Source organism: Alosa pseudoharengus, unplaced genomic scaffold (assembly GCF_046254945.1).
Source record: "Alosa pseudoharengus isolate Yale_2024_CS ecotype anadromous, Long Island Sound unplaced genomic scaffold, YU_APseudo_1.1 YU_APseudo_1.1_scf_11, whole genome shotgun sequence".
Taxonomy (NCBI): domain Eukaryota; kingdom Metazoa; phylum Chordata; class Actinopteri; order Clupeiformes; family Clupeidae; genus Alosa; species Alosa pseudoharengus.
In genome coordinates, this window is record NW_027468576.1 from 20,562,631 (window position 1) to 20,586,315 (window position 23,685).

Consider the following 23,685-nt stretch of genomic DNA (forward strand, 5'->3'; position numbering starts at 1 on the left):
TCTGACAAATCCATTAATAGCATTTGCTTGGATTTCCATGTAATGAATATTTCATTCTTTTTCCTCCCCTTATTTTCAAAAAGGTTTGATCCATAATTGTAAGTGGCAACTGATGAAAATATTAAATGTTTTATTTCAGGAGAACAGGAATTGACTGAGGAAACTCCTCTAAGACTTTTTCAGAAAATCTTTGAGAGAAAAGCTGACAAACACGCATCAGCATGATAAATTGCCCCTATTTCACTTGCACTATTTCACACAGCTGAAAGTGTGGATGTATCATTACACAGAACCGATGGAGGATCAGTGCTCTGTTTCCCACAGGATGGAGAAGATTAGTCTTTGGTTTAGGCGTGTCCCTGATCTCAGATCTGTGAGGTGCCAGGCCAGTGATCACTGTGGGGGACTCTGGGTGCCCAGGACAAGCAGTGACCCTGTTCCAGCTTTATCAGTGATAACCACACTTACCCCTCCCGTCATATCCTCTCAGACTCTGTCCTCACACACACTCACTCACACTCAAACACATCTTACGTGCGTGCACGCACACACACACACACAGAGAGAGAGACAGACAGACAGACAGACAGAGATAGAGACTAACTTTTCATATTTTGGAGGTAGGGCAACTATAATGTTATACTGTGTGGTTTCAATGTCTTAAATGTATGTCATTATGGGTGTCTTGAACCTGCATTGAGTTTAACAGACTTAAATGAACCCCTTTCAGAGAGAGACGTGACGTCATTCCAGTAAATATTTCTAAATATCTTTTGTTTTTAACTTATCTCATGTTGTTCTATCCTATGTGTGTCTACTCTAATGAAGTTAAGTGGAGAGCATGTCATCACTCTTAGTAAAACGTAACGGCAACCGGTGGCTCAGCGAAGACTTCTACAACATCCGGGCATTCCACAGCCCTGCGCAGAAACGGAATGGCGGAGGTGAGTGAACGAAAGGGTCTGGGGAGGAAGGGAACGATTAAATGCCTCTTCAGTTAGGTCTTACTCGTGTGTTCGAAACGAACTAGAATCAAGATCGTGGTGTCTGCACTGAGGTTAGCTGGTTTTGGGACCGCTTGACACAACCAGGACTTAATAACGAGGAAGTTAAAATGGGGGGTGTCCGTCCCCGTCTCGCCTAGTCGCGTTCGTTGCGTTGGAGAACCATTCCCAGTTTGCCAGATAGTGCGCTATAGAAAACAATGGGAGACCCGGCTTGACGAAGGTGCTGAATTCGTCCCAGGTGCGCAACGATAGGTAATCGTGTTGACAGTGAACTTACTTGCATGTGGCGACGTATAACATGGAGCTTTGCCCGCATGAATTCGTGACTATGTCCTACCACAACAACTATTTCCTTCCTTCTCCGGTTATGAGTCAGTTGTATGTTCAGCACCGAGTCGTAGGAAAGCGCCTTGGTCAAAGATTCGCGGATTTGTAAAGTCGAGGGGCTCAGTTATTAAAGACCTCCAACTTTCTCGTAATTAACTGCGTGTCGAGATTTTGCTGAAGACTGACTCCATCTATCCCACTAAAACTTTGTTTTATGCATGGTGGCAGTTTCTCTTCAGTAGAATGGCCTTCATTATTTGCTGAGTCGCGTAAAAGACTCATTTGAACATTCCTATGGAGAATAGTTGAGTTGAGGTCATACTTTCAGCTATTTGCCAGGGTAGTCTATCCAGTTGTAATCGCCTCGAGACAAGCACATCTCGACTTGAAGTATATTGATAATGCCACCATCAGGATTCAGTAGTCTGCATTACTTGGAAATATAGTCAGTAAGGCCACTATAATTTCGGCTGGAACTGTCATATGCAGTTGTGAATTACCCAAATGTTTAATATAATCTGATTAGCTACTTAAAATTAGGCCTGCTTTTGGATTAGTAAAGCTATATGTCAGACTCCAATTAGAGCTTTTTTAGAACTATATCAACACTTAAACTGGTGCAAACACAATATTTTTGTTTATTCAGCTCTAAGTTGTTCCAGCTGTAGGTTTTTTTGGAACTCCACAAATCATTGTGTGATCCTGGGAATATATCAAATATGCATGACAATCTCTCAGAATCTATTTAAATTTGTTTGGATATTGCTTTGGATGCTACTCTCATTATATTAAATAGTATGGTGTATAAAATTAGGCTACTTGTTTGAATATCATATTCTCTTTAGAATTCAGTTTAGAGCTGACCTTTTAAAAATATGTTAATACTGTAATCTTCCTGCACATGAGGGAATATTTTGAAATGCACACTGTGTGGATTGCATCTAGGGCATTTGACATAATGTGATATAGCCTAATAAACCAGATATGTAATCTGACAATCAACACTCCTGTGTCTGCACTAAGGTGTCATTTTGCAATATTCTAAAAAAGTTTAGCTAATTTTGCTACATTTAAGACTGAGTAGCAAAACTGCACATCAACGCACTGATAGACTGTAGTGTGCCTGTTTTGAACTGTGTTTTCCTGCCCTCATTTGTGTTGTGTGGCTCATCAGGACAAAGATAACGTGTGACTATGTAATTTAGTAAGTGTGTATAGATACAGTAGATACTTTATTGTCATTGTACACAGATACAACGAGACATTGTTGGTCTGATTTGATGGCCCTTTTCTGTTTAAACTGGCCTGAGATTAATCTTACAGTATGTGTAAGTGCAACAAATGCCAATCCACTGGTGTGTTTGAAATGTTTCAAACCTCTCGAGAGGAGGAGTTGCATCTGCAAAGATCAAATGCAAGGAGCCACCTGCTCTCTAATTGGATGAAAAGGGATTAACCACTTCCTGTCCATCATTGCTCTCTCTCTCTCTCTGTCTCTCTCTCTCTATCTCTCTCTCTGTCTGTCTGTCTGTCTATCAGTAGGTTCGATGGGCTCAGGAGATCCCAGTCGCTGTATGTCATACTTTTTGAGCTGGGGAAATGAAGAACAAGTGTCTGCCACAACCACCACCAAGTCCCTAGCAAGGGTCTTGAGGAGGCGAGGGGTCCTGCAGACAGGGGCTCTAGAGATGGCGTCTCACCCCCACACAGTGAGTGAGACTTCTGTACTCTGCACCAGGCAAATAGAATGATCTCTTCAGAAGCATTTGGATGTAGTGTTATTGGAGTGATATGTTTTAGGAGATTAGACCTACTTGAAGGTGACTTGGCACCATGGTGTCTGGAAATGTCATCGTTTTAGGATCTCACTCTGATCTCTCTGTTTGACCACAAATACACTTTGTTTGTTGCTGTGACCAGCTAGATTTGTGCATTGAATAGTAAAAGATACCAGGGTCAATAAATAGTGTACTCATTTGACTAACTCATGCACTCATTTTACAAAAATTAAAATGAGAGCACAACTTAGTTAGCCTGACGTAGCCATACTGAATTCTATTCTGAATTTGAGTTTCAACTGATACAGGGGAAAAATGCCTCTGCACACAATTGGATAGACCTCAAATCAGAACAACAAAATACCCTTCTGTGAATTCTGTCGGGAGAACAGCTAAAACATCCTTCTTCTCGACAAATGCCTTAATCACTGTTTTCTATTAGTTTTTAAAATTATTCCACTGTCAATATCTTATATAAGAGACATGATAGTGCCATTTAAACATCTAGCTTCTCTAGCGACAGCCATTTTACTGTAAACAAAATCAATCAGGTGACATGAATGCACCGTTGCTCACATATCTATGGTTGCTTATCTATCCATCATTGTATAAAGCGCGCCCAGTCGATTTGATTGGTCTGCACAGTTCTCAAGTTTTCATAGAGGCTTCTCAAGTCCACACCGAATTTCCCAACCTCAAATTTTATGGACGGGGTTAAATTCAGGCTGGCATTCAGGCTGGCGTACTGGCTACAATTGAGTAAAATGAGCGCACTATTTAGTAAAATGAGCGCACTATTTAGTAGAATCAGTGCATGGTCCGCTAAATTGAATATGTGATTTACTACATTGAGCACACAATCTAGTAAAATGAGCACACTCTAGGAAAACTAGCACACATTCTTTCGATACACACAAAAAATATCTTGCAATGACAACTCCGGGGTCCTGTACAAAACCAAGACCTTTACATCTTGGAGGCCATGTTTGGACAATTATATGTTTAAAAGTATTATCCTTGCCCAAACAAGGATGGAAGACAAACATGTTTTAAATATAACTGGACCATTAAAAGTTTGTACTATATGCCCATTGATTTTAAGGTCCTAGATATACAATGAGTTATATAGAGGGTCTTGTAAACTTGTCAAACATGTCATCAGTTAGTATTTTGTCTGCAAATACAATAATTGATTATGTTGTGCCAAATTTTTGAGGTCTGAAAATCTATGTGGGAATAGCTCAATGTATAATTATTTATGGGCAAATTCTCCCATGTGGGTAAGGGTGCGTAATTAAAAAAAAAAAACATGCAACTAATCTCTTTTCAGACTGCACGCATTCTGCCCTTATCTTAAGTCTGTTATTTACGCGCCATGAAGCCAGTTATGGACTTTGGGAAGAGCTACTCCAAAATCTTATGTATACAACTCTTGCACGCATTCTGCCACTGACTTAAGCACATTTCCAGCTAATGAGGGCTGTATTAAAGTCGAGGTAAAACAGCATATTGCTCGATGTCGGCAGTAGGCCTGGTTCTAAGTACTTGTACACTACATGTAGGTTACACAGAATGTTACAAATTAACATTACAGTATCAAATTTGGTACTTAATATGCTGATACATCTTTATGTTTTTTCCCATTACAGTGCCATAAGATGACATATTTCCCAACATTACCTTATCAAGGCTAGATTGTTAAAGCGTAACTTTTGCCAAAATGCATCCTAGGGTGTTTTTGTGAATGTACCCAAGTCAAACTTTCGTTTAAAAGCATAATTACGTCCGAAGCGCCATATTTAAGCTTGTCCGTGTTGTCATTTTCGGGTCAAATGGCCTTTTGAATGGGAATCGTAGGGGCACTACTATTTTGATACATGATAAGAAGGCTCGACACAACATGAAACTTTAATCGAAGTATCAGTGTCTCTACACATGAACTCGCATTGAGAACGTTGTTTGTGTACACATAGTTGACTAAAAAGAAAGGTTTTGGACAACTCACTCCTTGACTGGCAAGATGGCGGCGAGCAGAAAAACCAAGTGAGTTGTTCAAAACCTTTCTTTTTAGTAAACTATGTGTACACAAACAATGTCTCAATGCTCGAATGAAGTATGCTATGGGATGATGACTTCACTTCAAGTTAAAACTGAAGATGCACAGTCAGTAAGCTTCAATATCCAAACAGGGTGATTATAACGGGGTTTTCCCTATTTAAAGTGTAACTTTCGGCAAAATGCATCCTAGGGTGTTTTTGTGAATGTACCCGAGTCAAACTTTCGTGAGCTGAATAGGGAATGGCCTACAGTAAAATGGTGTGTCATCACATAGCCTAACAACGAAACAAAATTTCACTTTTGCTTTGAGGTTTGTTTATAGAATCAAGACATGCTTGAGGTGTGTAGATTCATAATTTAGAAACTCACTGTTGAGAAAGAAAGTTTCAATGGCAGCTGCTTCTCATAATACCAATTTATCTAAGCTAACAAAGCTGTAGACTGATACTTGTAGTTTCGGATACAGTAGAGAGACTGGCATAACAATACCAGTCTCCATTACAAATGAATCAAGAGACTGGAGAATATAAACTATGCTGCTCGACAATAGTGCAGATGTATGGATGATTTCGGTCAAGTTCGGTTCAACAGGGTTTTCCCTATTTAACAATGTAGGCTCATGGATAAGGTCATGTCGGGAAATATGCCACCGTGTGACACTAATGGGGAAAAACATAAAGCCGTATCAGCATATTAAGCACCAAATTTGATACTGTAATGTTAATTTGTAACGTTCTGTGTAACCTAGATGTATTTAGAACTAGGCCTAATGCCGACATCAAGCAGTATGCTGTTTCACCTTGTAGTGGCGCTTGACCTTAATACAGCCCTGGGGAGCGTGTAGATGGTAAGGTGCTTAAGTCGGTGGCAGAATACGCGCAAGAGTTGTATGTATAAAAAATGGCCAGATTTTGGAGTAGCTCCTCCCAAAACGCTTAACTGGCTTCATGGCGCGTAAATGACACACTTCATTGAAGGGGAGAAAAGCGCTTAGTTACCCGTTTATTCTACTCACGCACCCTTAAGCCGGGTTCACATTGTACTCTTAAGCGGTTAGCCTTAGTGTATGTTCTTAGTATTTGTTTTGATTATATGAATTTATATACAGACGTTTAAGGAACACAACGACCGGAAAACTGGCAGCCTTAACCCCTTTAACCCCCTGCAAGCATGCCATATGGCAAAGAAAAAACTCCTGGAGGAAACCTTGAGCAGAACCCGACTTAATAGGGGGAGCCCATCTGCTTCTGGCTGGCCGCAGCTCTAATAACAACAGTCAAATGTAGAATAATCTGAAAAAGCAGTCTACAAGATAAGATGAGTTAACTAAAAGCTCTCATATATAGGTATGTTTTCAAGTCTTTGCACATGCAATGTGAACCCGGCTGTACGCACGTGGGATAATTCACCCCTAAGTGCCAATGTTGTACCATGTTTCATAAAGACAATTAGTTGATTTTATTGTATATTTCTGCTTTTTCATTCTTGTCCCTGAGGAAAAGCAATGATTTTAAATCCATGTATTTATCTATGGCACAACATTGATACCTTGTGCACTACGGCCCAAATTCTCCCATTCACACATCCTTTTTACAGGCTTCCACTTCCATTCGCATTTCTGTCACACCCACAGTGCCTAAGTTCTCAATCAAGGTGGCCTTATGAAAGAGGCATGATTTAAAATAGAGCCAGACTGACCTACAACCTTATTAATTTTGGCTGTTATGATAACATGGAACATAGACTTGCTCTTAAACCTCATCAATGCCATTTAAATCCAGAAAAAACATAAATCTGTCATTGATTTTGAACCGTTTGAGCATATCAATGATTATTGCGGCTTGACAGTAGTGTGGGCGTCTGCAGAAGTCTACGGATGACTTTGGAGAAGTTGGAAAGAATTTGACAGATTCGAATGAAGTAGGCTACGGGATGATGACTTCACGTCAAGTGGAAACTGAAGCTCCACTGTTGGCAAGCTTTTTTCCATCATTTATTGATATCTCAGAATTTTACTGAGATTAAGCGAATTATTTAAAAGTCTTGTTCGCAAGATCATGTGATTATAACGTTATGTGTTTTTGTTTTGTTTTATGTACATTGTAATGGGGAAAAAATAAGGGGGTAGGCGAACGTTCGGAAAACATACCCCCTATGGGAAGCTCTGAGGCTAAGTGTAGACCATTAGCATTCCATTGATCCCGGATCATTTTGCCGTATATAGGCTTAGCCACATCTAGCATTCAACTCTTGTAGTAATGTTCTGTGGGATTTTGTTTGTCATAATGGAAGCCTTTTACAATGCTGTGGTTTTAATGGTAAAGTCATCCTGGCCCAACTCCAAAACCATGGTTTTACCCTTTCCTGGGCCCTTAGCTGAATGTGTAGGTGTAGCCAGTTTGACTATTTTATGCTCCTAAAACTAAAGTTTGTAGATTATCACATTATGTTTTGTGATACTGTATTGATTGAACACACACAGTATGATTTTTGATTAATAATATTCATACAAAAAGTTGTGGCAAAAGGTAGTTCATTTTATGTTGTGGTTAATCCCCTGATTGCAGTCTCCAGCCATTTGACTTTCACTCCAGTCAGATTTTATACACATGGTGCAGGTTTCCTGTACAAGGATTAAGCCCAGTTCTGGACCATGGGTGTCGTCAGGCCATTTTGCCGGGGCTTCAGCCCCAAATGTTTTACAGTTTTTCTCAGTCGCTTTGGTGCTTTTCTCAGATCAGAATGAAAATTTAGGAATTTAGGAATTTCTCCTTCCTCTGAACAAATTGCAAATGCTTTTGGACATGTATCAGTTGCTTTCATACAATTCTCTGCTGTTTTATAACATAATCATTTGCTTATGTCATGTCAGTCAAAATTAACTATACTTATGGATGCTGAATAGTCTTTCCCAAAAAAAACTAATAGTCTTCATTTCATTGCTTGAGTCATTACATACAACATTTTTGAACTAGTTATCAAATTCCGTCACAATGCTGTAGAATTGCAAAGAGCATATACAGTAAAAATGTGAAACGTACGTATTCAGTGTCTTGTACTCACTTAATCCCCTAACTACAGCAATGTGTAACTTTACTGTAGTTTTCAAATGGCTGTCCAAGTAGTGTATAGTGCGGTCTTGAGCAGGGGCGCCTGCAGGAATTAAGGCTATGGTACGCACCCCCCGGGCAAAAAAAAATTCACGCGTGGACAATATTTGTCCGTTTCCCGGTTTACATAGCATAGCGACATTCACATGCAATAATACAACAACAACGTCTTCAATGACCTATTCATTTGGACAACTTGATACAGCCATATACAGGCTAAAGTTACCTTTAGTTTTGTTCTAGCTTACCGTGACGTCTGGCTTTAAACAGCTGTCTAATGCAGTCTAACGTTCTGACAAGCAATTGCCTACCTTGTTCTTGCCCATCTGGAATAACTCCTAGCTTTGCTGCATCCATTCTTTCTGTTTTCGTTGTTTAAACTTGTGATATCCATGATGAGTATTGAGTTAGTGAATTATCTCAACATTGTGTGCTGATAATATAGATAGCCGAGTAAAAGGAAACAAGTAGCCTAGTTGCGTGCCTGCGTGCGTATTCTCTCTCTCCTGCTCAAACAAAATGTGTGCGTGTTAATTTTGATAACGTGTTCACTAACTTCAATAGAAAATTGTAAATTGTAGCCTGATGGCATGCAGCTAATGGGATACTGTCCATAGTTGGGAAGGTATGGTGGGCCAAAACACACACACACAGGAAATTTTCTCTTGTTGAGTAGCCTGATGGTACGCACAGTGCGTACGGACGTACACCTGCAGGCGCGCCTGGTCTTGAGCATGTTAAGGTAGTGTCTCCGAGTTCTGACCTTTTTTTTGCATTGGAAAACACAGAGAATAAACTGTCATAATGAAAGCATGACAAAACCATTTGACTATCTTGTTCATAAACGATGGTGTCAAGACTTCTCATTTTGATGACACTGGCAGTTTCATTGACAAGAATACTTATTTTTGAGGAATGGACTGTCAATTTTGATCAAGTGACATGCTTTTGCAGGTTATCCACTAGGTTTTACAGTTTGCACTAATTGTTTTGAGAAATGCACTAACTGCTGTGCAAATGTTAATAGTGATTTGAGAAAAGCACCAAAGTGACTGAGAAAAACTGTAAGTTTAGTCCTGAATATAAATACTGGTCTTTTTTTAAACCCTCTCTAAAGAATGTCAATTACTCATTGAAGTGATGAGATCGCAAAAGGAAAGCAGATAGAAAGAACTCAAACAAATCTACAACACATGCACCTTTTTCATACGTCTGGAAAAGAGAGAGCACGCACAGACAAACAGATCTTAAATGATTGTTGGTTTCTGGTGGTAATCTGCTAATTCCACTGATGTGCCTCGTCACAGATTGGTGAAGGAGAGTGCTTCATCTACCTAGCTAGTTTAACACAGTGATTCTATACTTTTGTGAGAAGGCATGCCATTTACAAAATGTGATAGCTGTGTAAATCATCATAAATAATACATCAATACACACCTGGCTCTTACCCAAGCACATCAGTATGTGCGATGATGGCATAGTTTATTAAGAACCACTGCCTCCACTCACTGTCGGCTAATGGACTCGGCTGGAAATCTGGTTGGATACATCTCGTTTTGTATAGTATGATGTTCACACAAAATGTAATGTAAGTTTTGTAGTTTGTGGGTACCCTTTGGCCATGTCCATTTCGCTTGTGAGGTAAATGTTTTCTATGTCTGGATAATGGATGAGGTAATGTTCATGAGTGAAACGACAGATCGTGCATGTGTGTTTTAGGCATAATGCGGCCCTATTCTCTGACTGAAAGTGCACAGAAATTGTGCATTGTGCACCCCCACAAAGTTTGGGGCTAAGCCCTGAAGGTTTTCAACTCTTGGTGACATGCCTGTCGTGGACTAATTTCAAAAATACACTGGAGAGGTGTTAGGTAGGTGCTATAGGTAGGAGATTTCCCACAGCGGCCAGTCACCAACCAGGCCTATTTATCATCAAAAACAAAATGACCAACAAAGCAATCAAAAAACATCACCAACAGAGTAACCCTCAAGAGTATTTCACTGGGGTTATCAAGCAGGCACCCTTCTCCATTGTTTTTTTAATTATTATTATTTGGCCTACCACACCTCCAGAAGTCTCAACAGTGGTTCCTGGCATCCCAGACCTACCCACCTCCACACTTATGATGGGTTCTCTACCAACAAATACCAACAAATGTTTCTGTCATTCCTCTTCATTGCTGTGGCCGATTATGATCTGATCAGCAACATTACCGCAAGCCCTTGATGCGGGCACACACAAATACCAACAAATTCTTCTGTCAACCTTCGTTGCTGTAACAGTTCATGATCTGAACAGCAACATATCCAAAAAAAATGCAAAGCAACATATCCAAAAAAAATGCAAATCCTTGACACCAACAAATACCACCAAGTACCAATAAATTCTTTGGTCATTCCTCTTTGTTGCTGTGCCGTTATGATCTGATCAGCAACATAAGCAGACAAACCACAGGCCCTTGATGCTGGCACCACAAATGCAACACAGTCAAAGTCTTTGATACAGACAAACACAAATACCAACCAACACATTATTTGGTCATTCCTCTTTGTTGCTGTGGTTGCTTATGATCCGAACAACAATGTACCCAGCCAACACGTAAGCCCTTAATGCGGGCACCAACAACTCCAGGAACATAGGGGCAAGATTTCACACATTTCAGAATAAATTTAGATTACAACATGACCCCAAATAGTCTGTTAGCCATTAGCTTGCCTTTTCAGCAGCCTCCAATCACTGTTTTACAGCTCCTTTCGGTGAGGTTCACGTAAACTTCTCCCAGAGAAACTAAGCATCAGTTGGAATTTAATACAGATGACAGATTTTAGATTTAGGGTTATTTGAGAATTTGGGAAAACCTAGTATCACCATTGCCAATTTATGCAAGTTTTCCTTTTCATAGACCCATTTACACTAATTGATATAATTATTATCTATCTCTTGCAATATTGACTGGACACAACCATTATTGGCTGCGTATGAAGGCAACAAAAACAGATTCATCCAAGAATGATTATCCATGATTGTTTGCCTTTGGTACAAATCGTTTACAAAGATAGAAATTGAGCATTATTTTCTGTGCAGTCCCAGGCACCTTTGACCTCTCTGGTGATGTGCAGGCAGACAGTGCTACTCACAGAAGAAGTCACTGTCAATGGCAACCTCAGACCTGTGCTGACTACTTATATTTCACAGAATTGGCGGAGGGAATGGGATGAATGTCTTTACAAATAATGTGTATACAATAAACCCTGCCATCAATAAGAGGCTTTCAGTTTCCTTTCAAACCCAGACATGATCAAAAGGTGCAGTTGCCATATCAAGTTCAATGTAATTCAAGGCTCACCCATGTTTATTTATTAAAGAGTGAAGAAAAAGCATTGCCATTTCTATAGAACATCTCTATCAATAAAGCACATTTCACTCTGTTCCTCTTCTGAAAATGCCACAAGGCAACAGTTTTAATCACAAAGGGGCAAAAAAGTATGCAGCTAAGTGCTTTTCAGTCTGCGCACATTCTGCCCTTCACTTAAGCCTGTCATTTATACGCTAGTTATGCGCTTTGGGAGGAGCTACTCCAAAATCCGGGCGTTTCTTATGTATACAACTCTTGCATTCTGGCACTGACTTAAGCACCTTTCCAGCTAAGTGTATCTGAGGGCTGTATTAAAGCTGCAGTTGGCAAGATTTTTTGATCAATATAAATCAGCTGTTTTTTAGCAAAAAACGCACTTCTACCTCCACCTAAAGCCTGTTATTTGTTTTGCAAAAATCCACAGCTCCCGAATCTTCTGGTCCAATCAGAGCAGGGCTGTGTGAGATCTGACTGTCAATCACAGTCTGGTACGCACTGACGAGCACAAACTCGATGAGAGGGTGCTCGGTGGTAGTGGGGAAGGGGCATGAGAGTTGTAAACATTCAAACTTTTGGCTAAGTCCCCTCAATCTGTCAGACTTACTGCAGCTTTAAGGTTGAGCGCCACTACAAGGTGAAACCACATATTGCTCGATGTCAGCAGTAGGCCTAGTTCTTAATACATGTAGGTTACACAGAATGTTACAAATTAACATTACAGTATCAAATTTGGTACTTAATATGCTGATACGGCTTTATGTTTTTTCCCCCATTACAATGTCACAAGGTGACATATTTCCCGACATTTCCTTATCAATGAGGCTACATTGTTAAATTGCGAAAACCCTGTTATAATCACCCCGTTTGGATATTGGAGCTTACTGACTGTGCATCTTCAGTTTTAACTTGACGTGAAGTCATAATCCCATAGCCTCCTTGGTTCGAATCTGTCCATTTCCTTCCAACTTGACCGAAGTCATCCATACACTTGTGCTGATGCCTGCACTATTGTTGAGGAGCATTGTGTATATTCTCCTGTCTCTGATTCGTTGGTTGGTATTGTTATGCCAGTCTCTCTACTGTATTGAACTAAAACTGTATACTGTACTGAAACTGCAGGTGTCAGTCTACAGCTTTGTTAGCATAGATACATTGATATTTTGAGAAGCAGAGCTCTGCCATTGAAACTTTCTTTCTCAGCAGTGATTTTTAAATTATGAATCTACACACCTTAAGCACATCTTGAGTCTTTATAAACAAACCTCAGAGCAAAAGTGAAATTTCGTTAAGTCAATTCTTTGTTGGGCTATGTGATGATGCATCATGATGGCCGTTTGCTATTCAGTTCACCTTGCTTATGGCTTGGCGTTGGTTTGGCTCATTTCTTGAAACAGAAATTACATTCTCAAAACTCTTAGATCATCAAATTCCTTTATCATATAAAGAGTCAGTGCCACAAAATTGCAAAAATCCTTCTTAATTGCATTGGCTCATTTTTTGAAACAGACCGGACGTTCTCAACACTCTTGGTGCTTTTGCCAAAATAACCTGGATGGTTCAGCACAACACCATGGTTCACCTGCAAAAGCTCATATCTCTCCCAAAACAGTTCACTCGTGTCAAAACTAAATTTATTTGTCATATAAATAGTCAGTGCCCCCAAAATGCATCTTCCTTTAGCATTATGTAAGCACTGCAAGTCAATTTTTTTAAGTGTTTTGTCACTATAGCAGAGGACCATTGAAATATCCCTTATGTCCACCTCTCAGTCTTAGCCCAGTCCTTCATTGACTATGGTTACTTTACTAGTTTTTTTGTCTAGCTGACAGAATACAATTATATATAAAACTGAAAAAACTGTTACAGTAAGAGTAGCCTCCAAGGTGTGGAATCACACATTGCACTCATACTGCCAAGGAAATTGTAACCATTATTATTCACACACATGAAGTAACTTCCATACATCAGAGTAAAAAGAAAATGTATACAGCATGATCTACTGTAATATAAACACATAAACAAAAAACAGTGCTGTTAATAAAGCTGAAGTTTCACAACTAACACTTCTTCACTGGTCGCTGTCCTCTCTCCTGGCCACCGCCCTCACCCCCCTGGCTATCCACGGTATTATGTTCTTGACTAATTTTGACAATTGAACAGACTATTGTGCATGTGATGACTTATACATTGAAATGATGCTGACACGTTTTGGAGAGAACAACCTTTAGACTGAGAATCAACAATCAGCTAAATGTAGGCTACCTGTACTTAATAATTTGCAAAGATGTATTGAGACATTGAGACGTGTACTAATACATTTGCAATTTGATGAAATGAATGAGAAATTAAATTCTGTTGTGAACAATTGCCAAGTAGTTTGGCAGTTTGTCCATGTAATTCTGAGAATGTAATTTCTGTTTCAAGTAATGAGCCAAACCAATGGAGAAAAACTGTAAATGGCATTCAGAAGGTCAATGAGAAAGTCAACATTCCATGTTTTCCAAATTAACCTAAATTAAGAAGGTGGTGGATCAGTCTGGTTCTATTCTTAATAATCACACCTCTTTTATAAGGCCGCCTTGATTTCAAACATGCATGCTGTGGGTGTGACAGAAGCGGGAATGGGAAATGTGCGTAACTGAAAAGTGTGTTACGGGAAGGGCATAAAGAAGGCCTTACGTGCGATTTACACGCGAATGGGAGAATTTGGCCCAAAGTACTTTGGATTATATGTTTTTGGTACCATAAAAAGATTTTTAGAATTTATGTCTATTTATTTGATCTATCTGTGCAATAATTTATTTCTATAGATTTACAAAACATTTAGCCATGACATTTCCACAGGTATAGCATCAAAGCAAATTTAAAGTATAATGGTAGTATTGTGCTGATTAGTTGGATGGTTCCCATATGGACTTACCACTGACAGATCATGCAACTCGTATATTAGGTCTATAGTGTTAGAACTGAAGTTGTTGGTGTGTGTGTGGTTGTGTGTTTTGGCTTTTTGCTTATTCAATGTTTCCATTGTACAGGGCCGAGAGATGCCTCTGGAGGAGCTGCTGGCACTCTATGGCTATGACATGCCCAATGCACTCATCCAGCAGCAACGCCAGCCTGGGGCGCTCACGGTCGGCCTGCCAGACATCACACTGAACAAGGTGATAACCTTAATGCACTTCACACTCGATTGAACCAGTGATGACGGGCACTATTTCATGGTATCCTTCACTTCCCAACATGCACAGTTTGTATACAGCTTGGCTGTTGTGCATACTTGTTGTACTGCATGGCTTGGGTTAATTCATTTAATTGCCACATAAAATAATTAAGTTTAAGGTTGTATTGTGCCTGTGTGAAAAAGATGCAGCTTTAGTCATTCTCCACACAAAGAACAGACAACCATTTCCCCTGTGTTGAGATGAATCACACAAACAAAGCAATAGACACATTGTGGGCCATACTGTATGTGTGCATCTGTATGAATCACAGAATTCATTAAGGTAACCTGAATCATTGTTTGGTGGGTATAGCTGCTCAAGTCGAGTTTTGTGTGTGGTTTTCTTGTTTTGTTTTTAAAAGAACAATCAGTGTGATATGTAGTAGGCGGTGTCATATTGTTAAGTGCAGAGTCGGCTTATAGTCATACAGAAGATCATAGCATAGAATGTGTCCTTGACAGACAGACAGAGTGACGGGCCTGTGCACTTGGGTGCCAGCACTCTTGGCAGCAAAGCTAGATGAAACCACAGCATGACATGAGAAATTTCCAGACCACACTGTGAACAAACAGGGATTGTACAAGTCAGTGATGAGTCTCATCAAGCCAATGTCAAGTATTTGGTGTGTTTCTATTGAGCTCTTGAAAAGTTTTCATAGTATGTGGTAAAGGTCCTTCTTGAGAATGTCTCATGCATTGCACCTTTTTGTAGAGCTGCATCCATTTTATGTGTTACAGTAGGTATTAAGCCAGATGCTACAGTACTTAAATAACACAGTTGCTATTACAGTAACTATTGGGAAGCTGAATTACTCTTCCAGTGACAGCTGGAGACATAGCCATGATTGGTGTATTTTTGACCCACTTTTAGGTAAAGTTCAGCTCTAACCTTACAAGGTATAATTATAGCCTATAGTGTACTGTTGGGCTATTTATAGTATATGCATTCTTATTAAGAGCCTTAGATGGTTCTGTTTTCCTATGTGTGGAACATTCGGTTTTGTAGACCGAGGCTGTAGCCTATGCTTTAATGTAGACTGAAGTCAAGATGTTTTCTGGTCTATGAACATTGTTTGGCTGGAAGTTAATCTGATTGTTTTCAAGCTATGGCCTCTTTAAATTGTTGCAGATGTAGTCTAAGTACATGTATTTTGCATGAAACATTAATGAATTTTGAAGCATATACTGGAAAGAATAAAACTGGGTCCTGTTTACTTAGAACTGTTTTCAACTTCTCAAAGGCTACTGTCCTACTCTTCTTTCGAAATCGGGTTTTAAAACAAACAAACAAATAAATAAATAATGCGCTGCTGAAGCTTGTCCATTCTGGATAAACGTTAACGTTAATTCAAAGGCAACAGGTTCACTCTGTCATGAGTTGAGATTCCTTTACTAATCTTCTGTATGAATTCTAGAGCATAAGGCATTAATACTGTGATATTGCAGATGACGTCACTCCATGAACATTATCAAAAAAATTGAGTGCACTAGAAATGGAGCTGTATCCCATGGGTGCTAGCATGTCTTAAGTTTCTAGCACATCTCTGAAGGTGTCGGGAGGGAGGTTTACTTAACATACATGTTGCGCAGCTATCGTAGCAGCTGGTTACACCTGGCTAAACTCAATTCTTTTGATGGGTTTAGAGACCTTGTCAGTGGGCTGGTGGGTAGACACAACGAACAGGTGTTGGTGCCAGACCAACTTGGCTCGTCTGTAGTCATAAGCCCAGACTGGCTGTTAAGAACAGGATTTGTAATGCTCTATCAAGACCTTAGCGAATTGCTCACAGTAGAAACCGGCACATCTGTACTTCACATGGAAGCCTTACAACGCTGGATCTTGAGGAATAGAACAGATAACTACAGGCCTACATTCAACTAAGGTAGAATGATATAAATTGTGCTCACCAGGTTATTGGGTCTTCAGGAGGTTATGGGGCTTCTCCTTCCCCTTCCTCGTGAGGGGAAGAGGATGCTCAAGAATCATAGGCTTCCTGCCTTAGAATTTCTTTGTTATGCATTGGTGCAAGATATTTAACTCCCAGTAGATCCCAGCAGCAGGAAATGGTATCCTATCTAGTGCCCTTGGATGTTTGTGGTTGTGAATAAGGCAGGTTTTGTTCAATACTTATAGAGAAGAAAAGATGCTCTATTGAGACCTTTCACTCCATTAACCAGAAGGTCCTTCAGTGTTATCACAACTGCTAGAGGAGGGGAATGGATTTTCAGGTGTTCCCATGATCATGGGAAATCTTCAAAAGTTTTGGAAAAGTCATAGTGTTTCTCATATACAGTACTGTATTCATTCAATAGTGGTGTACTTCGGTGTATGTATATGCTATGAAAGTGTCCTGGAAAAAGTTATGGATAGTCATGGAAAAGTTTGGAGATTTTACCAGTGAAATTGAGTAATACTGTGAACATCAGATCAGGTTGCAGCTCAAAAGACCACACTAGAAAAGGTGCTGTCCCAGCAGCAGCCATGGAAAGCCCCTGAATGGAGCCTCATTATGACAAGAGGGAGGATTCTGTAGTCTGAATCTTGTATTGGAACTTGTTTGTTTAACTTGTGTTTGAAAGTCTGCGACCATCTTGGGTAAATATATGAGGCCAACAGCCTCAAATTGACCTTACTGGTGGAACCGTAACACTGCAACAGACATAAATAATGCTACACTCAAAAGAGGCCCCCTTAGGGTTCCAGCACAAATCTAGTGTAACTGTTCAGAAGATATATAGTGCATTGTGGACAAGATGATGTTTATGATATATTTGGATGATAGATTCTCATGAGTAATGAGTGATATTGCAAGCTGCCTGTTTACGTGCTTGTTTGACTGAGTGATGCCTGAGTGTGATTTATGCACAGTTTACTTAATGCTGTAACTGTCTCTCTCTCCAGGATCACTTATCTAAAGATCTTTTCTCAAGAGAGGACGATGGGGAGGAAGAGGTCCAGTCACTGGCTGATGACCTCACGCCTTCGGTGGCCTCTGATAACTCTGACATCCTTCAGTGCCGTTTAAGAGGTGAGGCACAAAGCATATCCTGAAAAATGCTCCCTTCAGAAATGTGTTGGAAGCCACTGTGTCCTATGTTGTTAACACTACCACCTACACTGGATTTCCCTGATCCTCATTCTTCATTGACTCTCCTGCCTTTGGTTATGTCGTTTCAAGGTTTTAAGTAAGTTGGAGGTAGCAAGCCCACATGCAACCCCTGGCAAAGATTTTGGAAGCACCACTCTTGGAAGATTTTTATTCAGCTATTTTTTAGAAAAAAGACAAAGCACCGATGTGCCTCAAAAATATATATTTTTTTATTATCTATATATTTGTATGATTTGTTTGATCGTGTAGAGGGAAAAAATATGGATTCACTCAATCTTGAGGAAAAAAAATATGGAATCACAAACCAAAAACATCACAATTAGGACTTTGTTGCTCCTCTTCTGGCTTTTCTTACCGCTTGAATTCTCTGAGGCATAGACTTTACTAATGCAGAACAGTATTCTTCATCAATCAGGTTTCAACATTGTCAAACAGCAGTTGGCAGATCAGCTCTACAGGATAGTGCCGTTTCTTCTGTTTGCACCATACATTTTCAATGGGATCGAGATCCAGACTGGCTATTTCATTGGCTTGACATGTCTTTCCTGAAGAAAAGTGTTAACATTCTTTGCTTTATGGCAAGATGCATTATCGTCCTTCCAAAAAAAATAAAACAGCTGAATGAGCATCCTCCAAGAGTGGTGATTCCATACTTTTTGCCAGGGGTTGTAACATGTGGTCATGTAGACACTGCTACAGTGCCCGTCACTGCATGCCTTGGACACACAGGACCACGGATCACACAGATCCAGGCACACATGCACTCAAACGTTCTGGAAAATACAGGTCTGTTTAAGAACCATTGCCTCAATTGCCACCCTCGCACTCACCAGACCTGGAGAATTCAAAAAGGCCGTTGGCCGCTGACCCCCATTCCCTACCCATCCCATTATTATTAAAAGACTCCTTTTGGTAGAACTCATTTTGATTGATTGAGTATCTATGTTTTCTGCTTTGCTGGTGAGGTAGTAGACTTGTGCTGTATTGAATAGTCCAAGGATTAGAAAAAAGTGGAATAAATACTACAGTTACCGGAAATGTGAGTGAAAAAGAAGGAAGCTAACCCAAAGAAGTGGCTATGATGCCTTTTTGTTATTCAATCGCTAGAAGTAATTGATTGAAAATAAACTTTCTCTCTGTCTGTGTGTGTGTGTGTGTGTGTGTGTGTGTGTTTGTGTGTGTGCATACACACATGTCCATCCATTTCCAGCACATTCTCTTACATCAGGAGACAAAGACATATCAGTCAGCTCCTCAGATGAAGACGACGACTCAGACAGTGCCTCGGTTCCTTCCAATGACAGCCACAAGGTAAGGCACGGTTTCATATTGATACAGCGATGTCCCAACTTAACTGGGGTTACAGAAGTTACTCATTTCTTTATTCTGTGTCAAGTTTATTGGATAACTGTAAAGAATCTCAGTTCTGCCTTCGGGGATTTATGTTGCTCCCATGTGTTGACCATATGTTGTCTATCTGGAATGGTGGAACTAGTCTCATGCTTGATTAAAAGAAACCGTGTGTGTGTGTGTGTGTGTGTGTGTGTGTGTGTGTGTGTGTGTGTGTGTGTGTGTGTGTGTGTGTGTGTGTGTGTGTGTGTGTGTGTGTGTGTGTGTGTGTGTGTGTGTGTGTGTGTGTGTGTGTGTGTGTCCTCCTGTTCTCCTCAGGACATTATGGTGGGGCCTCAGTACCAGGCCACTATTCCACCTCTCAGCATGTTTTCCTACCAGGACAGAGGTAACATTGCTGCTTCTCTTCATGTGTCATTGTGTTTGTGCTGGGTCGTTTCCTACAGTTCCTTATAACCATATCTCAGCACCTTACCAAACCAAAGTTGTAGGTCAGAAAAGTTGCATGTCGAAGGGATGCATCGGTCCAAATTTTCAGTCCCGATACCTATTTTTATGCCTGGGTTATTAGCCAATTCCAAGTACAAATCCGATACCAGTGTTTTATTTTTTGACAGTGTTAGCTCCCTCCATGCTATGTTCGCTCTCCTTTTAGTAAAAGCAGTGCTGACCGACGGTGTAGCATGTGCACATACACATAGAATAACACAGAAATAGGCTGAATAGATTGGGTCCCATGGCTCAATATTGGACCAATATATCCAATATCGGTATTGGATCAGTTCATCCCTATGTTGACCTGTGGAAATACTAGTGTGCTTGACCAGTGGGTGACTCTGCCTGTCACAGCCTATGAGAGTGAGGACCAGCTGCTGTGGACCCCAGAGGTCCTGGCCCCCTCAGACGTGGAGAAGTTTCTGCTCCTTGCACAGAGACGATGGGGTCAAGGGCAACATGAGGATGCCATGGCAACGGACATAGTCAAGGACAACGAACAGGTAGGTTGTTGTAGGTTGACAATGTAGGTTGACGATGAATGTCTTCATTCAACCTTGATCAAATTTGTTACCTCTTCACATGGAATCTGGAAAATGTAACGTTGCATTTTACAGTCATATTGCCAGATTTTTTTATACTTAAGACACCAGATATGGAATGTTTTTAAAAGAGAGCAGGAAGCAAATCCCTGCAGTGATTTTTTGTATAAGCCCATGGGACCCAGTCCACAACATGGACTGAAAGATAATTAAGCTGGCAAAGTAATATGACCGTGTTTTCTCTTCCTCTCTCAGGTGCTCTATGAGCTTGTGAAATGTAACTTCAATGCTGAAGAAGCTTTGAGAAGACTACACTTTAATGTTAAAGTTTTTAATGGTAATATTTTATGATCCGTCTGCCTGTCTTTGCCTGTATGTCTGTCTGCCTAGTTTTGTCTGGTTCGGTCTCTGTCTGGTTTGGTATGTCTTTGTTCTTTCAGTCAGACATTTTAGTCTATTTAATTTTTCATCATGTTGTCAGCACAGAGAAGTGATTTTAGCTGCAGATATCACCAGCATAGTTTTCCAGCGAAAATGCAGTGTTATGACCCTTCCCCATTTCCCCATCTTCAATCCAGCAATATAGAATAATTCCCATTCATGTTGCCTGGTGTGTCATGGTCCTTGTTTTGTTCCCTGTGTAGAGGAGTTGTGTGCATGGAGCGAGGAGGAGTGTAGGAACTTTGAACATGGCTACCGTGTCCATGGGAAGAACTTCCACCTCATTCAGGCCAACAAGGTCAGTTGAAAACCCTCAATCTTCAGTTAATGTAGGCTTTAAAACACCAGTTCCACCTACAATTAAAATAAATAATCTGTCCATTTGTGTATTTCTGTGTATTTTGTAGGTACGCACACGTTCAGTAGGAGAGTGTGTAGAGTATTACTACCTGTGGAAGAAATCGGAGAGGCATGACTTCTTCATTCAGCAAACTACCAGGCTGGGGCGTCGGAAATACAACATACAGTCTGGGAACATGTGAGTTGACACACACACACACACACACACACACACACACACATATGGCCATATGGCCTCGGATGTGCATTGCCCTGCACTTCTAAATATGAACCAGATACACACCTTGTCCTTTCAACTTTGTTTTTTATGGTGTGTGTGTGTATGTGTTGTATGATTGTGTTTCAGTGACGACGGAGAGCAGGACGGAGAGGTGGCAGAGCTGGAGCGGAGCAGCAGCAGTAACTCCCACAGCTCCTCGCACACCTCCACTGGCCAGTCCAACACACCCTCGCCCTCACCAGACCTGGAGAAGCAAGGTGTCCACACACACACACACTAACTTACAGACGCACATATTCACATGCAGACACACAGAGAGAGCTGTGTGAAAGGTTTTGGATTCACCCTCACCTCATTTATTTTCATTATCCCTTTGTCCTTCGATGACATGATTTATAAAAAATAGTTTTCACATGGAATCACTTTGTTTGTGTTTCTTTATTCCATTGTTTGGTTGAATTGTTCAGATTGTGTTTATCAGTGATACCCCATGTCTGCATTATTGCCCATTTGTTTATGTTCTTAATTTTATTTTTTCATTTGTTTGTTTTTTCTATGCATTGTGTGTGTGTGTGTATGTGTATGTGTGTGTGTCTGCATGTGTGTTTCCTGGCTACAGAGGAGTCACAGGGTCGTCCACGACGGAAGCGAACAGCACGCTTTCTTTTAAAGCCCTGAGCACACAACTCTCACTGCATGCACTGCAGGCAGGCCTGCACAGGTAAAACTCAGCTGAGAGAAACCCCCAGGCTCGGGGAGAGGAGGGAGGGGTAAAACTAAGCTGAGAGAAACCCCCAGGCTCAGGGATAGGAGGGAGGGGTAAAACTAAGCTGAGAGAAACCCCCAGGCTCAGGGAGAGGAGGGAGGGAGGGGAGGGGAGAGTGGGATAAATAGATTATTTTCATATCTGTTACAGGAATGTCAGATCAATTCATTACAGAAGCAGAAGACTGTGTCAAACTGTCTATTGAGAACGATAAAGTTAGAGATTGGAGATCTGATGATTAAGTAATGTCCCTGACAACTAGGGGTGTCACGATTCTCCAAATTCTCGATTTGATTTAATTTTTCGATTTTGAAGTCACGATTTGATTACATTTTCGATCTTTTTATTACTATTTATGCATTCCTTATGTTGTTTACTTTTTTGGCCTTTTCCTATTCTGTTTTGGGGGGCTTTTATTTTGAAACCGTACCTACCGCGAGGTTGTAAACAGAACAGACATTAAACATAGACGTGAACATAGTGAAATGAAACAACAGAAAATGATAATTTGATTTGTTTCAGCACACATGAAAAGACCCAAGGTTAGTCTTCATGGAATATGCACTTATAAATGTGCATTTTATGCCTTAAAGTAATTTTGGACTGTAACTAGATCATCTTTTCACTTGCTAAGTTGAGTAAGTTAGTGTTAATTGATGTGAATGAATGACAAAATACTTCCACACCGGTGATTTCAGAGTAGCAAGAGGGGCTTCGATTTTGGTCGATTGATGGGTTTTTTCTATTTTATTTTTTTATTGGCTGCAGGCAGCCTAAAGTTAGAGGAGTGCTGACTTCGCAGTTCAACACGTGTGTGTGGCTACATCGTTGATTCTACCTTTGAGTTCGAAGTTCGAGAACGAGATGTAATTTCAATCAATTTCCACTTAAAATCTAAATCGTGACACCCCTACTGACAACTTAACGTGTAGGTTTACAAACTCTACTCTACAATGTACTAAATCCTCTGTCTCCATCTGACTCGGTCTCTGCCTGTCTGTCTGTCCCTCATTAGATGCTGGGTGTGGGATGGTTATGGAAGAGCTGTGTGCCTCGTCGTGTCCCTGCTCCCCGCCTCAGGAGTCCGTCTTCGGCCCCTTCCCTCCTCTCCCGTCCCTGGAGGAGTTGAGGGAGCCGCCTCCGCCATGCTCCGACTCCCTGTCCCCCCCGCAGCTCTTCCCCTCCTGCTACTCCCCCTCCTCCTCCCCCTTCACCTGCACCTCCACCAGCCACAGTTCCCCGCCCCGCACCCCAGACTCGCAGCTCCCCGGCCCGGGCCTCTACCACCTACAGCTGGGCTCCTACCTCCAGGACGACCTCCCGTCGGGCTCCGGCTGTGGCCACGGCTCGGTGCCTGTCTCCAGCGGGATGGAGGTGGACTTCTCCATGCCTCCGGTGCTGCCGCTGATGTCCCCCACACCGGGCCCTCCGTCCCCCTCTGCGTCGGTCATGGCTGAGTTTGGGTCTCTGGGGGGCTTCCCTCTGCCTCCCCCTCTGTGCCCTGCTCCTGTCCAGCACCCCCGCTCCCTCACACAGTGACCAACTA

At 41.0% G+C, this 23,685-nt stretch overlaps 1 protein-coding gene across 3 annotated transcripts; it reads left to right on the top strand.

Annotated features, from left to right (window-relative positions):
- Positions 1-544: 544 nt before the first annotated feature.
- Positions 545-23,292, top strand: mier2 (mesoderm induction early response 1, family member 2). 3 transcript variants are annotated; one of them, XM_076278356.1, is made up of 14 exons: positions 545-620; positions 829-944; positions 2,874-3,043; positions 14,671-14,796; positions 17,758-17,884; positions 19,176-19,276; positions 19,634-19,703; positions 20,165-20,313; positions 20,608-20,689; positions 20,997-21,091; positions 21,201-21,331; positions 21,500-21,630; positions 21,993-22,094; positions 23,155-23,292. In XM_076278356.1, exons 2-13 carry the CDS (start codon positions 842-844, stop codon positions 22,049-22,051), a joined length of 1,344 nt encoding a protein of 447 aa, XP_076134471.1. In that variant the 5' UTR covers positions 545-620; positions 829-841; the 3' UTR covers positions 22,052-22,094; positions 23,155-23,292. The 3 variants fall into 3 exon arrangements, with proteins under 3 accessions (XP_076134471.1, XP_076134473.1, XP_076134472.1); XM_076278358.1 differs by having other exon boundaries at positions 2,877-3,043; XM_076278357.1 differs by lacking the exon at positions 545-620 and having other exon boundaries at positions 683-944.
- Positions 23,293-23,685: the final 393 nt, after the last annotated feature.